The 23,169-nt window shown below is 36.9% G+C and overlaps 1 protein-coding gene across 4 annotated transcripts; it reads right to left on the reverse strand.

Annotated features, from left to right (window-relative positions):
• Positions 1-3,654: 3,654 nt before the first annotated feature.
• LOC18424129 (long chain base biosynthesis protein 2a) lies at positions 3,655-15,349 on the reverse strand. 4 transcript variants are annotated; one of them, XR_016041290.1, is made up of 12 exons: positions 15,118-15,349; positions 14,649-14,714; positions 14,275-14,363; positions 13,899-14,044; positions 13,649-13,773; positions 13,458-13,551; positions 13,182-13,345; positions 11,804-11,965; positions 11,463-11,610; positions 11,169-11,335; positions 4,747-4,854; positions 3,655-4,090 (listed from the first exon to the last, which is right to left on the reverse strand). XR_016041290.1 is itself a non-coding variant. In XM_006828723.4 (12 exons), the coding sequence occupies exons 1-12, from the start codon at positions 15,238-15,240 to the stop codon at positions 3,998-4,000; spliced, it is 1,464 nt and encodes a 487-aa protein (XP_006828786.1). In that variant the 5' UTR covers positions 15,241-15,349; the 3' UTR covers positions 3,655-3,997. The 4 variants fall into 4 exon arrangements, 2 of the variants coding, with proteins under 2 accessions (XP_006828786.1, XP_020517282.1); XM_006828723.4 differs by having other exon boundaries at positions 11,463-11,589; XR_016041291.1 differs by lacking the exon at positions 14,275-14,363.
• Between the last annotated feature and the right edge of the window lie 7,820 nt (positions 15,350-23,169).

Genomic DNA, 23,169 nt, shown 5'->3' on the forward strand with positions numbered 1-23,169 from the left:
TGGTGGGGCACGCTCGCATGTGCGCTCGGACACCCGCGTGAGTGTTTGAGTGCGCGTGGGGCACGCTTGCACGTGCGCTCGGACACTCGCGTGTGAGTGTGAGTGTGTGTAGGGCATGCTCTCGCATGTGCGCTCGGACACCCGTGTGCGCGTGTGAGTGTGCGTGGGGCACGCTCGCACATGTGCGCTCGGACACCCGTGTGCCTGTTTTAGTGTGGTGGGGCACGCTCGCATGTGGGCTCGGACACCCGCGTGAGTGTTTGAGTGCGCGTGGGGCACGCTTGCACGTGCGCTCTGACACTCGTGTGCGCGTTTGAGTGTGGTGGGGCACGCTTGCACGTGCGTGTCATGTGTGAGCCGGGCTGAACCGGATGGGAACCGGCGGTTCCACTCTAGAACCGAGCTGAACCGGATGGGAACCGGCGGTTCCACTCTAGAACGGGGTTGAACCGGATGGGAACCGGTGGTTCCACTCTAGAACAAGGCTGAACCGGATGGGAACCCGGCGGTTCCACTCTAGAACGGGGCTGAACCGGATGGGAACCGGCGGTTCCACTCTAGAACGGGGCTGAACCGGATGGGAACCGACTGTTCCACTCTAGAATCGGGCGGTTCCCGATTTTAGGTTGGAATGCTCCCAATTTTCGGTTGTGTGTAGGGCATGCTCGCATGTGCGCTCGGACACACGTGTGTGTGTGAGTGTGCGTGGGGCATGCTCGCATGTGCGCTCGGACACCCGTGTGCACGTGTGAGTGTGTGTGGGGCACGCTCGCACGTGTGCTCGGACACCCGTGTGCGCGTTTGAGTATGCGTGGGGCACGCTCGCACACGAGCGCTCGGACACCCGTGTGCGCGTTTGAGTGTGTGGTTCCACTCTAGAACGGGGCTGAACCGGATGGGAACCAACGGTTCCACTCTAGAATCGGGCGGTTCCCGATTTTCGGTTGGAATGCTCCCGATTTTCGGTTGTGTGTAGGCCATGCTCGCATGTGCGCTCGGATACACGTGTGTGTGTGAGTGTGCGTGGGGCATGCTTGCATGTGCGCTCAGACACCCGTGTGCGCGTGTGAGTGTGTGTGGGGCACGCTCGCAAGTGTGCTCGGACACCCGTGTGCACGTTTGAGTGTGCGTGGGGCACGCTCGCACACGTGCGCTCAGACACCCGTGTGCGCGTTTGAGTGTGGTGGGGCACGCTCGCACATGCGCTCGGACACCCGTGTGCGCGTTTGAGTGAGCGTGGGGCACGCTTGCACGTGCGCTCGGATACCCGTGTGCGCGTTTGAGTGTGGTGGGGCACGCTTGAACGTGCGTGTCATGTGTAAGCCGAGCTGAACCGGATGGGAACCGGCTGTTCCACTCTAGAACCGGGCTGAACCGGATGGGAACCGGCGGTTCCACTCTAGAACAGGGCGGAACCGGATGGGAACCGGCGGTTCCACTCTAGAACCGGGCGGAACCGGATGGGAACCGGCGGTTCCACTCTAGAACCGGGCGGTTCCCGGTTTTCGGTTGGAACCGGCACAGGCATGCGTGTTTCCGAGTCGAACCGGGCAAGTCCGATTTGACTCGTCGTTTTTTAAAACACTGGTCCAATGTGCATATCAGTCTTCTTTTTTTATCTTTTCTTTTCCTTTTTTATGTGTGGATATGCTGGTAATGGACATTTTGGATTGCATGGGAACCACAAGCAAAAAGAAAACCTTTTTTGAGCAGAACATGTGTGAAAGTGAGAGATTTTCATTATATATAGTATATAGGCTGGTCATCCACTGTCCATCTCACATCAATGGATGGTGGAGATGAGTGGATATTCTATTCAAAAATATGTTATTTTTTTTGTTCGGAATAACAAGTGTCGACAAGGAATGGTTGATGGTTGCTCTGTAGAATGCAACATCTTAAAAATCCTTATCATTTGTATTTTGTTGGGGTTATATCCCTCTGTCGATGAGGAATGGTTGATGGTTGCTTTGTAGAACGCAACATCTTAAAAATCCTTATCATTTGTATTTTGTTGGGTTTATATCTTAATTTTAGATCACCCGATTTCAAGCATTTATAGGGAAATATAAATTATAAAGGAGAAAGTTTAGGCAAGGTGCCAACCTTATATCGGAAGCAAGACGCACCTCAAAAACCTACCAAAAAGGTTGTTTTCATGATGGAAAACACCCCAAATTGATCATCGCGATATATGAACACGAAAAATAAAAGGAATTCATGTTGTAAAAAATAGTGTAATACATTCTTTGAGAGAGAGAGAGAGAAATAGAGGGAGGATTTTTGCAGACTTTACCAAGGTAGAGGGAGAGAGAGTGAAAGCGTGTGTGTTTGAGCAGCCTCACCGTGATGAAGGAAGTTGTTTGGAGATTACCTATCCCCTACCGTCCATCAACTCTACTTCATAACCTGCGAAGTCGTTTGGAGATTACCTATCCCCTATTGTCCATCAACACTCATCCATACCCTGCAGTAGCTCCCCCTCCCTCTCCCTCTCCATCAAAAGTAAGATTTTTAACTCAAAAGACTATGGGCAACTCAAACTTAGATTATCTCGTTTTGGAATGGTACATGGTATCTCACTTTTCCCACTTAGAGGTCATAGTCACGACTACTCCCACTCATTAGATGTGGGATTGAATAGTTTAGGGTGAATCACGAAATTTGAAAAAAAAATTTGAAACTTTGTATCTATTTAATGACACTCTTCTAACTGCCAATTTTGAAATTTAAGAGACAAAAATGATTATGACATATTTGTACAAAAGATAAATCTTTGTAGACAACCCTGTATCTAATAAGTAAAAAAACCTTTACAAGCAATACCATCAATTTGAATGAATCAATTTGCAACTAAGTTGTTAACCCTTCAAAATCACGCCAATGCTTCTCATGGCATTTATTGTAAGTTATTGGTATTTAGAACTAGGAGTTGTATACTATAAGACTATAAGGTTGCAATCACTCTTAGCCATTGGAAGTGAAATCTGACATATATTAAAGTAACACAACAACTGAGAAAGTTTATTTTGGGTTTTGCGCTTAATAAAGACATCCAAATGACCCGATTTCATATCTAACGGTCAATAACAAATATGACCTTAAATCAAAAGTGAATAGCACATGAGATATTGGTAGAGAAAAAAACCAAATGTTTACGAGACCTAGAAAAATAAAAATACCACTATATCATTGGGTCCTCAGGTAAGATGGTATTCAAAAATATGAATAACTCAAATAGGTGGTTTCCTAAAAACTATTCAGGGGTAAAATTAGAAATTGCCGCTCAAAACAGTTTCTAACCCATGACACGTCATTGAAGGGTTTTATGAATAAAATGAAGCATTTCTTGGGGATGGTTTGATAAATTTCCCCAACTTTTATTTGTCGTCTAACCTCTCAGCAGATCATTAATGGATTTAATTATAAAGATATTTCGGTTCAAATACATGCATGCACACATAAATAAACACAAGCAGACAGACAAAGTAAGGGTGTAAGGCACAAACGGTGCATCAAAGGGCATCTACTTATTTCTCTGGGCGACCGACCGAAACATAATACAAAGTCGAGTATGCCCGTGGCAACCAGATCTATAAATCATTTTCTGTTTAACAGGCAGGGATGCATTCCTGCTCACACAGGGTACTCATATTCTAAATTTTATAAATGCATTTTATTTTTATGTACAAATCTGTTAAAAACATAGCCGACCCCGAATAGTTGGGAAAAAGCTCTGATGATGATCTGTTAATAACATAAACCAGACAAGCAGGAGAACAACAAAGAATAAATTCAAAAAAGAAACCCAAAAAAGCAAACAGATTGGAAGGTTACATCAACCGATCCCAAAGATCAGCATTGGCATCACATAAAGCATTAGTAGAGCTCCATATGATCGATGAACAAACCTCACTATAAAATAGGGTAATTTCTCTGCCTTTGGATCAACTATGACTATTTTCATTCTCGATCTACAATCTCACCAGAATGATTCTCACTCCAGCTTCTCTCTATCCTCTAAATGTTGTTTCTCGGGCTCCATTGGTAGATACTTTATGCCAATTAGGTCACCGATTTGGCTTATGACCTGAAAACCACATCAAATTGGATCACTGCATCACTCATACAAACCTAATGTGTGAGTGGAAATAATGACAAGTACAAACGTAAAAGAGAAGCAACGCATTTTATCTTCGGAAACATTCGGTCTATTAGTTATAGAGACACTTAACATCCGGATGCATCTTTAGACAGATCAATTCACAGAAAGGGACTCTTTTTTACAGTATACCCAACTTAGAGAATGGAGGTTGTGTGTGTGTGCCTGTGTGTGAGATAGACAGAGAGAGAGAGAGAGAGAGAGAACGATGCCAAACTGCTGGCAAAATCTAGTGGTGAAAAGCATATTCAACGTAAGACAAAGGATTTCCCACGAACAATGATCATAGAGAGCAGAGATTTGTGAACACAGTGTCTCTGAGAGTGAACGCCAAAATGTTGGCAACGTGAATTCTATGTTCAAATAATACAAGAAAAGACTTTCCCATGAACATTGATCCAAGAAATGGGGAAGAGGGATGTGTGTATTTTAAAGACAGACAGGTGCATTTTTGGCATGCGATGTGTGTGTGTGTGTGAGAGAGAGAGAGAGATCAAAGAGTAAACGAAAGGCGACTCAAATTTAATTTAAACTCGTATACAAAAATGATTTTCCCCAGTCAGCAAAAAGAGAAGCAATGTTACCTCCAGTCCTCTAATCAGGTCTTCCCTTGTGTGGGAGGCAGATATGCAGATACGAGCCCTCGCCAGAAGCAATGGCGTTGCAGGGAATGCAACTGTCACAACCGCAACCTATAACGATAGACCCACTTGAGACATTCATTTTCTTCAATACTTTGTGCATTGTTTCTTACAAAGATTATAAAAAAGCATCTAAGAAATGGCAAAACCATTAGGGGACTCCAAACTCCTAGGAGGATACTTCGTAAAGGAAAAAGATAACAATGTCACTGAAAGTCCTTGGAAAATGAGAGCAATATGGGGAATGAAACATAACATAATACTTTGGAGAATGGGCACAGGTCATAAGATAACTGCATAGGTCAGGAACAACAGACCACATATTATAACAAGACAGCCGTCTGCTACAATTATTACGGGTAGCAAATTAGAAAGAACTCTAGAAAATGTAGGATGTCCCTTGAGTTTCAGTCACGTGGTAGTTGGTACACATCTGGTTTGCATGCCAAGGATTTGAGACTTAAATTTTGACCAAAAAATAACCTATGCTAAAAAACGAAAGCAATTTAAGGAGATCTTGATTTTCTACTTTTCCTGCTGCGACCTAATCGGATGTCTCGAGTCTCAAATCTCTCTAGATGCATGAATCCTGTAGTATATGGTTTGGGCACTCAGGCTCAAACCAAAGAATGCAGTTGAATCTCATGGTTGCCAGTTAAAAAAATAAATAATAACAGTAATAATAATAATATCTCATGAGGCCCTTAGCTGTGAGTAAAAATCTTTAGTTGGATAGGTAACATGCTCCATAGGCTTCAAAGCACAAGTCCTGAAGAAGCGCGTATGACTCCTTTTGCGGGGTCTACATTAGATGGGAGTTTCTTTTGCTTTGTAACTCTTCCCTTCTCAAAGAATTTCAAATTTATGGACGGTTGAGAGAATATTATCTTGATAAACTATAAAGGCAAGCAACAGGAACTTTTGTAGAATCAATTCCCTTTGTACTATTCTGTATTTTACTGGATAAGAATTGAGGGAAGGGAAAGGAGATAAACAATTAAAGTAAGGGAAGGGGAATTGTTATCTGAATGCTATAAGGTGCTTTGTCATAGAGAACAAAGAACACTTAGATGGTTCATGGGTCCATTGACACAAGGCATACAAAGAAGGCCAAGGATGGTCTACAAGGTAGATATAGAGAATCCCTGGTCTACAAGGTAGATATAGAGATTAGGAAAAGATATATAAGAAAAGGTATATAGTAATGTGGCTTAGGTTTTAAAGACTGCTGTATGGGGGTTCATAAAGGTGAAGAAAGAGGGCAGCGATGTTCGGTTTTGATGAAGTATTAACAATAGGACCCTAGTGTGCCATCCCACTTGTGTGCACGTGCGGGTTTGTTTTGATTATAATTTGACTCTTAAGTAAAGAAGGCAAACCAGAGAAAGCACATATAACGGAAAGAACAACTTCGATTTAATATATTCAGTACCAAGGTACTAACAGAAGGGGTGGGATTATGAATTTCCTGGACCGGAATTTAGCTGATCCTCTTAGACATCCGGCTTATATGTTCGCCAGAGGATGCCCACTCGCTCGCTTCAATGCGCCAATATGAGGATTGAGAATTCAACGTCAAGGTCTCCCACAGAAAATATGGCCCAACCTTGCTCGATACATGTGAGAAGAGAAGGTGTGCCTCAATGCCCATATCAATGAATCTAGCCAAACGAGGTTGATATGCTTCAAAGAATCCTTCTTCTAGTTTTCGATCTCGTTCACTTGCTGCACTTTCTCATTTGAGTGTTAAGGGATTTGGAATTTTCTAGGGGTAGCCAGGGAAATTTAATTTTGGGGGAAATTTTGGGGATGTTTTTGATATTTCCCTATTTTCTAAGAGTACTCTTGGAATTTGGGGATTTTCGGTAGGGTACTTTGAATAAAAGGATTTGTTTCTCACTATAGGCTTAGGCTTCTCCACTGTCTCACTAAAGTTCCAAGCCAAAGTCGCTAACCTATAGAAAATGAGACTCCATGGGTTAATATAGAAGGTTTAGGAAACCAGGGTGGAAAATTAATAATCTAAGTCATAGGAGGGTGGACTTTCAAAACTTGGCTCAGGCTTGGGCAAAAATGACCATTTTCCGTGGTCCAAATTTAGGAAATATCATACATTTGCCCTTGGACAGCTTCTCTATCATTTCTCCATCTATTTCCTCCTTGTGTGATCCCCTTTCCTTCTTCCACAATTTTATAGAGCATCTTGCAATGAGCATTTTCCAACAAATTTGGATAAAAAACTTCAGTATTTGAATGTGTTAGAAATTTGTGGATGTGCCATTAAAACTTGAAGAACTCCCATACAAAACTCCAGTATTTGAATGCGTTGGAAATTTGTGGATTTGCCATTAAAACTTGAAGAACTCCCATACTTTTTTCAATTCCTTCAAATTTCACCCTTTACTAGCCGTTATTCGACTATCTGTCAACACAAACTGTCAGGAGTCATACTTGCAGTATTTGGAAAGAAATTTGGATAAAAAACTCAAGAATCAAGGAGTTATGATCATCTTATAGGCTCTTTTATGGGACTCAGCAGTCTCCATTTTTCGAGCAAATTCTCTCTACAATCCCACCCCCAATTCGGTTTTATACCCTACAACAAATTATATAGATGTTTAAGGAGTTGAATGAAATGTCATAACTGTTAAATTTTAGCCCAAAATGCTTCACAGATTGTAAGATATGATCAGTGTTTGGAACTCCGTCAGTATATATATGGATGGAAAGCTCTTTGGATGGAGAATAACATATCAAAATTTGAGCATATTTGGAGATGGGGATCATGAGTTACGATCAACTATTTGGGAGGAAGAAGATTCGTCACTCGCTATAAATTGTTCATGAACTGCTAGACCAAAGCCACAGTATACGACACTTCAAATGCGAACTTCTCGCTATCAATTGAGCTCAAATTTGAAACTTAAGCTTTTAAGAGAATGCATTCTTCTATAAAAATTTAGGTTAATTTGGCCACGGATTTATAGGGGTCCTTTTGTAAATTTGGGGCCGTTTTGTATCCGGACTGCACTCTCTCAATGGTCTCCAACTTTGCGAGCTTATACCTCGGTCATCTGATAGCGGAATGACCTGAGTTTTGGAGGACACCTTCTAGGCACCTCAAATTAGAATTTGAAACCCTTGGGTAACCCTGCAGGTTTGACTAAAGTTTGACCAAGCTCCATTATTGACCATCCATTCAGCAATACGACAGTGCACCTTACTATGATCTTCGTTCTTTCTTGAGGGTTTCTTTTCCTCATTTCGTAGAGACCTGCAAGGTTTGAGCCCGATTTAGGATTGCTCTCACCAACTGGTGATTCTTGTGATTTTCCGCCACTTTGGACTTATTATCATATTTCCCCCGCTTATATGGCAACATGGGGCTACTTAAAGGTCTGAAATCCATGGTTTCACCTGCCTGGAACCGTAGTCTAGTTATATGCTCCATATTCACAGTGATTACCTGTTGGGTGATTTCATTTGCATCAAAACACCCCCGAACACCTTGATGCTTATTGGTAGCTCAAGAGGTTTGTGTTATGGAGACCCATTTTGTCCATTCTCGTTGGCATCATTCAGAGGCTTTAAGCCAGCACATCAACAGGAAAGTTAATTCAAGACTTGGAAGTTTTTAGGCTAGAGCAATATTGCTTCGTGGTCTTCCAACTAAAGATAACTTTGGTGTTCTGTGATGCTCAAGGCAAATTAGAATCATGGTCTTCAAACGTTATGGGGTAGACTTGGCCAAGAAAGAACTTGCAAAAGAGACTAGTATTGGGTTTTCAGATTAGGGGGACCAGTCAAAGTAGAAGGACGATTGGTGAAAGATAGGTTGATCCCAAATAACCGTCTAGATCAACCTTTGCATGTCTTTGAGCCTAGGAAAATCCCATGGGATCGAATTGTGAAAAGCAAACACAGCTAATGGAAGAGCCAATATCTATCCTTTGATTGAGGGGTCACTCTCATAATAAAGTAACACATTTATGTATCATTTTTATTCTTTAAATTTAACATTCAGGTGTACATTAAATACATGCTCCAAACCCCCGGAGTGATGGAAGCGGAACTTCAAAAGAATCTCAAAAGATTTACTATTGAAGTGTTCTCGCGTGGAGCACAAGTGTCATTTAGTAAGCGTAGGAAGGAGTCCACAATCCTTAGAAGCAATTAGCAGTAGGGCTTTAAGAAAATGCAGGTGAACAAGGCACTATGTGGATAGTAGTGCTCGAAATTTGGGAAGGAACCAAGGGGGTTTCTGGAAAAAGTTTAGGCTTCGGTTGGGAAAGCTTCCAGGAGGTATTCTGGCAAGATAGGACTGAGATGGTGTTGACAGTTACTGTGTGTTGGTTTGCAACAATCTCATTCGCAAAGTCAGACAATAAGCAGCGTTTTGCATTTGATCTAAAATGGCTTCCCTGCCTATCAATCTCTCCACTGTAAAGGGCACAATTAAGTCTTGCCACTAATCCACTACATGCACCTTAACCAATGGTGATCCCAAAAGAAGCATAACTAACGGAATGTATGCTTATTTTGAGGGTTCTGGTTGTTAAGGATGTGGGTCGGTCTACTGGAGCATTGAGGCCCAAATGAAGAAGTTTACGTAAGCCTTCCATATGGATGGAGTAAGGATGGCAGTAGAGCTGGGTTTTCACAGTCTTTTTCATTGTAGTGGTGCTCAACCTGAATGCTAGAGTTAAGGATTGTTTGAAATGGATGGTGTAAATTATGTAAGATTGTTGCCCCAGAAGGATCCTAGAGATGAGTAGATAGTAGAGTTTCCAGGGCCCACCCAAACAGGAGATATTTGGAAGTGCTATCCGGAGAATATTCTTAGTACTGTCACATTGTCACCAAATTTGCTTTTCACAAGGTTGAGTATCCATCTAGTGTTATGCCATGCCTCCCAGGGGTGCTACCTTTTGGTTGGCTAGCAAGTAGCAACACTTGAAAAGTTATATAAAAAAGACAGTCTAAGCATCAAGTCTAAAGGCATCAAATCATTTCAAGTAATTTTCTCGAGTCACTTTTTCCATCTTCTTGGTCTGTTTTTAGGTAATGTAGCATCGGATGCTAACTCAACTGCAGTTGGGATATCTGGCATGTTCCTTGAGAGTGGTCATCTCCCCCCCCAAAAAAAAAAAAGAGAGTGGCTGCAATCTTTGGAAGATGTGCCTAGCAATGTCCCAAGAACTAGAAGATGAACAATGAAGGATACCTTTGGGCATTTACACTAGTTGTGAGGTAGTAAAGAAAGCATTCACTCAGCCATATGTTAGGTTATCGACACTAGTTAAGGAAGAGTTCTTTGGCCTCCATCACTTCTTGCACATTTGCCTAGAGGTAAGTCATGAGGTTCGAGGATTTTATACCAGAACAGAAAATAACAAAGCATATGTATGAGAATCAAACCTAAAGTAGATAGAGCTTCCTAATAAATAGAACATTTATTTTGGAGCAGCGCCCTCAGATATCCTGGTCCTTCTGGCATTTGTGGTATATTCAAGAACAATGCTTTGAAGGCTTTTGATGGACCACTCAAACTTTGTGATTCACAGAGATGAAAATGAGACCCCAATTGACTGTCTCAAGATACCTAGCATTGTTGGATCCTCAAATCATGCAGGGCAGCTCACAAACATAATTAGACGGATGAGTGGACAAGGCAATAATTATATGGAGAAGCTTAGTTATCTAAATAGCTGTCTTGTCTTCTCTTTTGACTCATTTAGAGACATCAATGTTGTCATAAAATCCCTAGCAGTGGAGAGAGTGGCAAGAGAGGATATTACTGTTCAGAACTTTCTTCCCTTTTCAATTAATCTACTTGTACATGAATTGCATTCCCTTCATGCTTGTATGATGTGTACGAAATTGTTTTACACCACAAGATATTTGCATCTTCTGTGTATTAATAAAGGTTAACAATAAAAAAGAACTTAAGAAGATCTCCCATTTCTCGATCTTCCTTTTCTCTTCAAAAAAACCTTGTTTCTTTTATCCATGTCCTAAACAATTTCTGATACCACACCCCCAAGTGGCAAGTAGAAGAAGATACATACCAGAAACCTCATCAACTAACCAGTGAGCAAAGAAGTATGCTAATTTAATTCTCGACTACCACAGTACACAAACAAGATGGGGATATCAAAATGTGTCACCATAACTCACTCTAAAATCACATAATATGAAGGAAACTACAAAAAAAGGTAAATCCATATGGTTAATATTAATAAAAAAATAATAATTAATAAGAGGGAGTCCCAAAGTTTAGAAAGATGAAGTTGGGATCTGTATCAAATATGCCTGCATATGTCTGCACATTTTCGCACGAAATACAAAAAAGATAGTAAACTTACATCCTCCTCAAGACACCCCCTAGAGAAGGCTGGAATTTTTGCCGGATTATAAAGCATTATTGGCATTACTGGAGAGTCATTATCACCCAAAACCTCAAATCCCATCTTCTTTAGTTCCGATCTGAAAAAATTGCTGTTCTCACGTACTCGCACAAGCTTCTGAGCCCCTGCAGACAACATAATATTGCTTCTCAACAAACAAGAAATTTTTTTAAAGAAAAGCAAAGAAACTTACGAACATCTAAATCAATCGATTCAAGACAATAAGAAAGTTCAGTATAAAACACTCTGAACCTCTATTAGAACCATCCTCTCCTAGAATGACTTTAATGGCAGAAATAACTTGTTGTACAGCAGGTGGCGACATGGATGTTGCATATAGATGTGCTGGACACGTATACTTCAAATATTGAATGAGTTCCTACCAAAGATAGAATGGCGCCTATGATTCAGAAACACAATAATTGTCATTGAAAACCAATTCACTAGAAACAATCCATGAAAGACATGAGGAGATATTCTCACAATATTAGAGAAAATACAATTTACGTTATCCATAACAGTAACTATGACAAAGAATACACAAAGATTACATAGTGTGATTTAGTAGACAAGTATTGAATTACTAAATGGACCTTGGATCCAGCAATGTATCCCCCACATGATCCAAAAGACTTGGTGAAAGTTCCCATCATGACGTCAATATCAGCAGGATCCACCCCAAGGAGCTCACAAACCCCTCTTCCTGACTTACCAACTGCTCCAATGCTGTGAGCCTCATCTAGATATATGTAGGCCTAGTTCAGGGAAAAAAAAAAAAACAAGAAGATATAGGTGAAAACTGCCTACAAAGACATGTTAAGATCATAATTCGGAAACTGAAAAGCAAAAAGCTTTCTCAGAGAAAAGCAAAGTAAAATCCAGAAGAACTCTATATCAGAAATCTGAAATATAATGTCACTATAAATTCATGCAGAATAGATGACAAAAGATATCTACCTAGAAAATATTTTTCTTGTCATTGTATATGTTCTAGGTCGATATCTTCTGACAATGAAAGATAGGTCAATATCTTTCATCGTCGAAGATATTGACCTAGAAAATATATAACAACAACAAATACATGATTAAAATAAGAATCACATGTCTTAATAGTGCCATTCAAAGAATTTCTAAAAGCCAAATTGGCAGAATAACATATCAAGTATAACTAATGGAGTTTATGAATGTATAACATAATTGTGTGCGCATGATTCTACATCTTTTTGAAGAAATCTACATATATGTATACAGGCATTTGTGTATTTGGTCTAAAAATATCGAATGACATATTCCTAAAGTCTCCTTAAATATGCTTCATGTTAGAAGTAGACAAGGAAAAACAATCAAATGTACTAAAATCAGAAATAATCAACAGTAGGGTTGCTATATTAGTTCAGTTCAGAAGGCTTTAATAAATTCGTAGACGAATGAATGTCTTTAATAAATTCGTAGACAAATGAATGTAGTCATTAGCAAAAAATAGGTAAAACAATTGTAGATATTAAAAATATATATATATACATATACTAGAGTTAATATAGACACTCATGTCATACTCAAAGGACTTGAAGTCAAGTTTAAATTTAGAAAAAAAAAAAAGCAGGAAGAAGAACAACACATAAGTATGTATACGCTCCAAGATTAAAATCCATGCATGATGCAATATAACTAGGAAGTTACTTTGACAATAATAGTCCAATACTTGTCAAAAGAATCACAATAATTAGTGTAGATTTAACAATAATCCAACAGTTCTCTCATGCCAACACAAACATTTAATGGAGATTGAGAAAAATCCCAATTTCATAAGAACCATTGATAACTTAACGGGGCAAAATTCATGTAGGAAGCATAGGTTAAAATATTATTTAGAATACACTACACTCATAAATTCAAAATAACATTACTGTGGCAACATACGTCTTAAAGAAAAAAGCAATTAGAGAATGCATCATCAAAATAATAGACAACCTTATATTTCTTACAGACTGCTACTATCTCTGGAAGTTGGCAGAGTTCCCCCTCCATGCTATAGATTCCTTCTACAATCACAATTATCTTTTTCCATGGTCGATGAGTTCTTGGAAGCCCTTCGGCTATTGCTTCTCTTAGAACTTCCTCCAAGTGCAATGGTGCTGAAAGCAAAAATATGCATAATCAAGAATTGACAAAATAAACAATGCAGATGTTGGACCTATACACTTTCTAATATGAATAGGTTAGAAAATCATTCTCGCTGCGACTTACTATTGTGTCGGAAAACCCTAATTGTAGCACCTGATCCACGAGCACCATTAACAATAGAACTATGGTTCAATGAGTCACTAATTATCAATCCCCCCTGTGACCAATGACAACCAAAATTAAAAGATGGCCACCACCAATACAGAACACATAGCCATCCTATAATATTTATGAATGCAAAATTCAATACGAACCTTTCCAATAAGGACAGGAATAATGGCTGAGTTCGTCGCATAGCCCATGCCAAAGACCACAGCTGAGGGCTTCCCAACAAAACTAGCAACTAATTCCTCAACTTCTGTGTGCAAATTGGTTGTGCCTAATACCAGAAAATGCCTGAGTAAATTATGCATTTCCAGATACATAATACCAGAATAAATTGTAGTACCTACTACCAGATAATCTCAACCTTCGCAGTAAAATTATGTCTCACAAGATACATACCGGCATCAACACGGTTACTGCAAGTGCTAGGTGAATATCTCTTCAATGACTCAATTGCACGTGGTGTGCAGTACTCATCTGAGGATGCAAATCCAAGATAATTGTAGGAACCCAAGTTAAGGCATCTTCTTGTTTTTGAAGTCCGTCTGTACAATGTAGTATTAATCAAGAATTTAACAAGCAAAGAAATATACTAATATTAGATGATTCCAAAAGGCCATGATGGAGGTTGCAAAGACTAACCATGACTGTAACTACAAGAATGGAAAATTAAAAAATCAACAAAAGAATATGCATAGCTCATAATTATAGCAGCTAACTTCCTAAAGAATCTCACTTATTTTACTGCAATAGAGAGAATAAAATAAATATTCACATTAGCGTTTTGTTACAGTCTGTTGAGTAACGCTCAACCAAATCAAACCAAGAATCAGGTGCACTTGAGATTGGGCGTCCAAAACAGTCCTGCCAATAAATAAAGAATATTCTTATTAATCAGTATTTGCCCAGTCCAGTTTTCTATGGACTGACAAATATAATTAGAGGGAAAAAGAAGTGCAGCAAAGTATAATAATCTACATATGAACAAAAGAATTACAGAAGAATTAGCACGTGCAGTAATGAATAATGAATTACATATATCCATTAATGATATGAAAGCAAGTGAAAATTTAGGCCCAAAATAAATACACCAGACGTTGAAAATAAAAAAGAGCAACTATTACATGATTCTATGAATTAAAAGTTTACCTGAATGCGAAGATAAAGCCGGCGCGTGTAGAAATCCTCATTCTCTAGGACAATAGGTGCATACAACTGCATCAAGCCAAATATGCATTTTACACAATCAAAACACGTACAATATAATAACCACATCACAATAAAGTTTATGACTTCTAATGCCAAAATTAGAGCATAGAATACGGAAAATTTCACCAAGAGCGAGCAGAGCATATAATTGCTTTCGTAAAACGTGAATTGACAAATCTGAGACAATTTAGACGGCACATTTCACATTTCAAGCATTAAATTAATCACAAAAACCAAACCAGCACAATGTAATCATTTCATTTAGACAGTAAAACAACAAAATCCATTAAAATCATCACTGAAATCTTAATAAAAACAATTAGATCAACAAAGGAATATTTAAAAAAAGAAGAAAAAAAGCTCATAAAAAGGAATTGCACGCATTATGAACCATAAAAACCCTAATTACCTCTTTCTTGGACGAGATCCGTCTCCATAGTTTCCTGAACAGGTCTCTAAACTGGCCAAATACAAAGAGCAAACCATAGCTAAACAGAGTTGTTAACGCTGTTACATAAGGAATCGTAATCATATTGATCTATACAAAATTTCAAATCGTAATGAATACAGAAATTCTAGGGTTTCAAGCCGCCTGAATGAAGAAAGAGGGATCCCAAAGCTGTAACGACAGCAATGAGACTGGATATCGTTTTGCCATTCGGAAAGGTTCATAGAAGGCGTGTCAAATGATATCACGCTCCGGCGGAGCTTGCTGTTCATTTAGTCCCTCTAGAAAATTGCAGTATACCGAACCGAAGTTTTGAGGATTATAAATTGGAGGAGGTTTTATAAAGCCTGCAATTTATTAAAACAAAATAAAGCTCATCCGAAATCCTTGTCTAGAAAGTACTTCCGGAGATGAAAATCTCTATGATGGCTCTAAAATCAATTTCCAACGTCGACAATAAATTTTGGAACTCAAATAATGGTATAGATCTTTTATACCGTTTACAATTATTTTTAAAGCAAAATAGATGGTCTAGATAATTTGTTACAATATATATTATTTTTAGAGCTTGAAATCTTTTTTTTTTTTTTTTTTTTGACAACCATAATGTTCAAGTTGATATGATATGAGCAAAGGTCTTTCGATGCATGACTTGAAATTTCGATGAATTATGAAGTGACGATTTATTTATTTCGATAGGGCTAAAACCCTATCAAACCATTTTCTTTATAAAATTTGGTACATATTTTTTATTTCGATTTTTTTTTTTTAATACAAGATAAGAAAAAATAAAATTCGGGATAAATATAATTGAAAGAACTTAGTTGTGGCCTAAATAGGCTATAAGATGAGGGAAATGCGATAAGACAAGGTAAAGTAGAATTAGGTGCTAGCCATGTAGCAACTTAGACTTAATAAAGCATTGGTTAGGAGGAACGACTTGGTTCAAGTGGATAGTTCTAAAATAGTAAGGGTAGAGCAAAATGGCAAAATAAGATTTATGTGAGGTCAAGATAATGATAATGATGATTTTTTTTATTTTTAATATGTCATTTAAAAAACATCTCATTTTTAATAATTTTAAAAGGAGTAATGTTAGAGTGCTCACACTATATAGTAATTTATTGTTGTACTCAACAATTTTGGATACTTGTATATTTTTATTTTGTACATTGGACATGTTTTTAATAAGAGTATTTTTATCGTTAAGAAGGGTGTCATGTCATCGACACGAGGTGTGACATCACCCACATGGAACACACTAGTACCATTTGATGTTTCATTTGGATGATGTGACACCCCATATAGATGACATCATATCCCTCTTAATTACCAAAAATATCATCACTAAAAAAAACTTCATATAAGAAACATGGTATATATGTGTCCAAGTTTTGTTGAGTATAATGATAAATTATTTTATAGTGTGAGACCGCGAATACAACCCTTTAAAAAATCCCACTTTTTTGAAAGTGTTTTTTTAATAATTTTATTCAATAAAAATAAAATTATTAAAGTGTTCATACAAGTTTTAACTGTTTTTGTTTATTTTGGTACTTTCCTTCCAAATCTTTTATGTTTTTGTACTCCATACATGTGCATGTTTGTGGGAAATGTGTAGACCAAAGGTTTGAGTTCAATTCGATGAAAAAAATTAAAATACAAGACACTCCCATGTTGATGATGATGGGAAAGTAGGGGGCTAGCTATTTTTTGCAACCCAAATCTAGTGAAATATTGGTTTGGAGGTACGACTTGGTCCAAGTTGAAGGTTCTAAAAGGGTAAAGATAGAGCAAACACGCTAAATAGGATTCATGTTGGTGAAGTTGATGATGATGATTATTATTATTTTTTAAAAATAAATTTAAAAACACTCCATTTTTTTAATATTTTTGAAAACATTCCATATTTTGAAAGTGTGTTTTTTTAATAATTTTGTTCAACAAAAATAAAATAACTAAAATATTCCTACGATTTTTAAGGGTTCTAGTTTATTTTGGTATTTTTCTTTCAATTTTTTTTTTTTTTTGTACTCCATACATGTGCATGATGGTGGGATATGTGTAGACCAAAGGTTTGAGTTCAACTCGATGAATAAAATTAAAATACAGGACACTCCTAAAAAAACAAATATGATTGTTAAAATATGAAATATGGATGGAGATTTTTAAATTCTTTAACATATTAGCAAAATATTTAAAGTTTGAGGCTGCATCTCAAGTTTGATTCCTACCATGAACTATCCAATAAAAAAATTTAAAATATTAGAGATGTTTACTAGATTTCCATTTGACTAACTTATCAAAAAAACTTCAATCATACTCTTCTCTAGGTTGAAAAACATCCTGAAGTTGAACATAGACTCCTAAATTTTGTACAGATGGGGAACTCAAAATTCAAATTTATGGTTTTTGAAATAATTATTTGGTAATTTTTAGTTGCACTAAAATGTATAGTCCAAAGTCCTCCTTTGATCTTTTTATTCAAGGTAGTAAGTTGATAGTATGATCCTGCGATAGTATACCACATGCGACACAGATTAAACACGGTTATTTCCCGTCAAAGTCTCCAACGCCTATAAACAAAAAATGCAACGCCTGTAAACAAAAAATGCACGGTCGCCCGTCGGCACGGAATGGCCTTGTTGAACATGAGGATTGGTATATATGGCCTTGTTGAACATGAGAATTGGTATATATATATATATATATATATAGAAAAAAGATGGGATTAGCGTATTAAGTCATACGAACCTATGAGTCAAACAGTTTATATTGAATTTGGGTCGATCTGATGATTACGGATGTCTAGTAGTACTTGAATTTTAATTTTTTTTTCTACTCATCCAAATCACTTGAAATTTTAAACGTGTGTTTATAAAAAATTAAATAATAACAGCCATGTCATCAATTTGAACTTGTTTTTAGTGAGTTTATTATTTTTTCACATGTTTTTTTGTTTCTTTATTATTTTTTCACATAGTAAAATAACAATCCAAATTGTCGCTTCAACGATCCATACCAGTTAAATTACCCAGACCTGCCAAGAACATAAAAAATATACTCATACCTACCAAGAACATAAAAAATAGGGCAGCTCGTGTGCATGTGAAACTTTTAATGCAATCACTATTTCTTTAGGGTCATTTGGATACTTGAAAATATATTGTTTGTGAACTTTATTACTGGCGTAATACATTTATGGGTAATACATTACCTGCAAATAGATTATTACTGTTTGGGTAGTAATTAGATGCAACCTGAGAAATACATTGCTACTGTTTGGCTATGTGTGAAAAAAATCTAGAAAATGAATTACCGACATTTTGGGTAGGAAATACTATGTTAATTTCATCTATAGTAATATGGTTTTTTTAATACTTTTTTTAGTATAAAATATCAATTATAACTACTTTGTTTTCTAATATGTAAAAGTAATATCCCAATGGGTTAATTTTATTCGGCAACTATTACGCGGCAAGTTTGAATTTACAAAAAATAAAATATAAAAGGCGAACCCATTGTAACCCAATAAAATTGCCACCCTACTATTACTACATTTTACTCAAGAAACACATTCTAAATAAAAAATAAAAAATAAAATCAACCATTAATCACAATATAATTCAACTAACATCATATTACTAAACTACATAAATTATCCCAAAGCAATAAAGAAAAGAAGCACATTTTATACAAAAATAGATTGTTATAACGATGAGTGGAAGAGAGAGTCCCCAAAGCTTGAGAGAGAGAGATAGTTTTAGAGAGTCCCCAAACTAGAGAGAGAGACCTTTTTAGAGAGACATGGATGGGAGCTTCTTATGTGTGGGCTGCTTTGGCTTTCAACCATTATTAGTTATTAAAGCCCCAAATTCATCAAATTAAACATGTTGGGAACTCTGTAATCTGACTCCACATTAAATATTGTAGTTGCAGGTTAGAGTTGGTGAACTCGAACTGAGTCAAGACTGTAATTCTATTCATTGGTCCCTCGAGGAGTTCGAGATAAGCTCCAGGTATTTATACTGTCTTATGACCATATTTGGTTGTGGTATGTTCATCGGAATAGCCTTCCTCAATGAAGTTGTTTTCCTTAACTTTAGTTTTGCTTGGTCCCTGAGAATCCCAAAAATTCATTTGAACTGATACCCAAATGGGTTAGAGAGAGACAAAGAAATGGAGTGTACGACCATGAATGAGCTAAAGCTCAGAAAGATGATATACTTTGAAAATGTGGGTTCTGAAATCCTGCTAAGAAACCACCGAAAAATGAAATTCAAGTAGTTTTAGACGAAAAACTAGGGTTTCAGGCCAAAAGGGGCAACTACCGAGGTGCCAAGTTGAGAGATGAAAGCCTGATCTTACTGGTGCGAAGCAAGCACAAGGAAGAAAGTTTTTCAGCGCGAGAGAGGTGGAAGATAAGGGGTCTTCAAATTTATAAATCATAGTTAATATTTTCTAGCGGGTCTGTTGGGTAGATATTTCCTGTCTTTTTTTCGTAATATAGTTTTTAGCTATTGGGGTGGGTAATGGCTTTCATGATTTTGAAAAAAAAATTAGGTAATGTGTTTCATATCCTGCTCACTGTGTTGTACCCAAATGCTGAAAATGATGTATTTCCTCGTAATCTATTTCCTTGTAATAGAAATACATGTATCCAAATAACCTTTATAAAATTGTAATAGAAATACATGTATCCAAAGGGCTGCTTATTTTTTGTGTGCGACAGTAACCTAAGTAATAGGTGAAAAGTTAAAAAGTTTAACATAAAAAGTAAGGAGTAGTTACCTTGTACTAAATTTTAAATAATATACTATTTACGGTAGATAGGTTCATTGTCACATAATACTATTCATTATGCACCATTCACTCGGACTATTAGTTTAGCACTATTCATGCACTTTATTAGCTGTAACGCTAGTACTTCCCGTGCTTTGTCCGAAATAGTATCAGAGCAAAATTTGCAATAAAAACCCAGTTTAGAGTAACTAGTTACTAACTAGTATTTCCAAACTTTAGTTTTGCTTAAAGTTAAAATTTAACTAGAGATGAGGCAACTGATAATCAAAGATGGAAGCCAACCAGTAAGCAATTATTTTATCAGTGAGGGAAGGCTATTGTATGCTCGTTTGAGTTGATAAGGGCTTTTAAAGGCTAGTGTGCATTGAGATAGTTACCGCTAGGCAGAATGTTTTAAGCAGGTCAAATGTAGTAATTGAAGGTTAAATGGAGACTTTGAGCCAAACTAGGATTGAATTCGAAATGGAACAGGAAGTTCTAGATAGTAACAATTATAATTTTATGGTACTAAATACTTAAGATCAAGTCAAAACTACCTACTGTAAAACTTACTAGTATCTATAGGATTGGAACTTTTAACCTTCGAGCTAAATATATTGTTAGGACAATAGAAAAAACTGTCATTAAGAGATGATCAGACTCTCATACAAGATTTCATTAAAAAATTATTAAAAGAAAAACAAAAATATAATTATGTACACATAGATACGCAACAAGTAGTCACAATAGCTCTAACCAAGCAAGGATTAAAGGCTATTGTGCATTTGAGGGGTTTGGTCAAATCAAAACTAGTTAAACTACTGTTCAAAATGATTGAATTGATTTTTTTTAGAAAAAATCAAAATAAAATAATATATATATATATATATATATATATATATATATATATATATATATATATATATATATATAAAGAAAAAGCTGATATTAGCCCACTAGCTCATATAAACATATGAGCCCAACGGGCCAGATTGAATCTGGACAGATCTGACGATATATATTGCATCAAAACAATTGTCCAACTAATTTTCACCAATTTTACGAAAACCAGTTTTTAACTTGAATAGACCAACCAAGGCACAAATTTGATGTTCGACCGGATAGAAAACATGTTCAGTCCAGTATTGATAACCATGGTATGTATCATGTTTCCTCTCTAGGCTGTCCTCTTCTTCATCCTCCTCTTCGCCCTTTCTCTCTCACCCTAAACCCCATCACCACCTTCAACTCGGGGAACTCGTCGACATACATGGCCTCAACACCTTCATTTGTTCTTCCGTTCTCCACTTTCCTTGTCCCTCTCAGTCCCCTCTGATATCATCCACCTACTCCATACTCTCCCATTCAAGAACACCATTATTGTCACCCATAATTCGAGTTCTAATTTGACTACTAATTATGTGCATGTTACCCATCTTGATGTGTATTTGGTTGAAGCTATTGTGGTCCCTGGATCCTGAGAATGCTGAATTATAGTAAATATGGCTACGATATAGTACCTTTAAAGGATAGGTTTTTTTTTTTTTTTTTTTGTGAAAGGAACCTTCAAAGAGTAGTATTTGATGCACCGACTTCATCGACATTGATGAGCAGTGACACACTGGCCTTGGATAAGTCGTCCGCGATGTCCCAAGAGGAGGTGCCTGTACCTGCGACCGCCGACGTATCTCATTAGTCAGATGCATCTAGCAATATCGAGAAATTTGGAATGATTTCTGTTGTGGTATGCTCTGTTTTGGTGATGACGGTGTTGATGTAGATTCTTGTTTATTTATGTGATCAGTGGATAATGTCACAATCACCCTCTCTTTCTTTTTGGGGGATTTAATTATGTAAATATAAAGGTAAAAGTTTATATAGAGTTGCAACCTTAAATTGTAGAATTAAAAGTGTATCTCAAAAATCTATCAGAAAATGTTGTTTTAATGTTGAAAAATCCTCTAATTAATCATCTTGACATCAAGATGTATTAATTTAAAAAAAAAGATCTTGAGTCCTAGAAACAATGCACCTTGCAACACATTATGTAGACCGTCCATTTTCAAGATTTTCATATGTTTATAGATCTACTTGATTCTTGCCCCTTATAGAGTTTACAATTTTATATTTAGAGATGAAAGTAGATTTTCAGATAATCTTAAGAATTTTTTACACCAAAATTACATGTTATGATAAAATTTCGAGGTGAGCCTTATTAGATTGTTTAAGATTGCAACGTTACAAAAACCACACCCAAAATACAATACTATATCAACTTTCACACCCATGATTTTTTACTCGAACCCATCCTTCTAGCTCATGATATGGAGGAATCCTTGCATAGATGGGTGTGATTACTAAACATAGAAGCGCAGAACGTAACCCTTTATTTTTGGTGTTATCAGTTTTTTTTGGGTTTTGGTTTCTTGGGATTGTTGTCTTTTCCTTGGACAAGTTTCGTGGAACAATGTGTTTTCTTTGTTATTTTTTATGATGTTGTTTATGTTTGGAGTAGGTATACAATGCTAGTTTACTTCTATGTAAGAAGACTATTTGGGAGGATTTTGTTAATCTGAAATTTTTGGAACCACTTAAGAATTATTAGGTGATTAATTAAAAATATAATTTAACTAATACTTAGATCTCATCATCTAATTAGGTCTCTATTTCTATTAAATCTCGAGACATTATTTTTCTCAAGTACACAAAATGTACAATTAAGGAAATTTCTTTTATTGAGGTTAATCTCTGGGTTGAAGAGGTTATGTCCCCAAATATTGTGGTCCTACAATTATTTCTAGTTGGGGTTTTATTCAAGGGAGCAAATAAACATTATATAATACCCTATGGGTTGTGCCTTTATTCTATTAAATAAGTGATTCCCATGAAGATGGGCTCATAAGGCACAAAAAAGGTTCTCATATTTTACAAATAAGCTAATTTTACATTTTACAAATTTTCAAAACCCCATCAAAAACCATATATCATTATTATTATTATTATCATCGTCATCATCATCGTCATCATTGACAATGTTATATAAGGAGACTCAACAACACCTAAATCATAAGGTGATGAAAATAATAGCGTAAATGCAACTTAGCAAGAATTATGAGTGTTAAAAATACCTCATTCCTTAGCAGGAAATATGAATATGTTCAAAAGGAACCTAAACACTTGCAATATTAATTGATACCTTTAGGGCCTGTTTGAATGTGTGAGATAAATCCG

This window comes from Amborella trichopoda, chromosome 9 (genome assembly GCF_054954075.1).
Source record: "Amborella trichopoda isolate Santa Cruz 75 chromosome 9, AtrichopodaSantaCruz75HAP2 v2.0, whole genome shotgun sequence".
Taxonomy (NCBI): domain Eukaryota; kingdom Viridiplantae; phylum Streptophyta; class Magnoliopsida; order Amborellales; family Amborellaceae; genus Amborella; species Amborella trichopoda.

Bases quoted from the DNA above. Each gene is read 5' to 3' on its own strand.
- LOC18424129 (XM_006828723.4), bottom strand. From the start codon at position 15,240: ATGATTACGATTCCTTATGTAACAGCGTTAACAACTCTGTTTAGCTAT. The intron at 14,715-15,117 runs GTAATTAGGGTT...GGCTTGATGCAG, and splicing joins GGATCTCGTCCAAGAAAGAG to TTGTATGCACCTATTGTCCT. The intron at 11,590-11,803 runs GTCCATTTAGTA...TATCTTTGGTAG, and splicing joins GATACATTGCTGGATCCAAG to GAACTCATTCAATATTTGAA.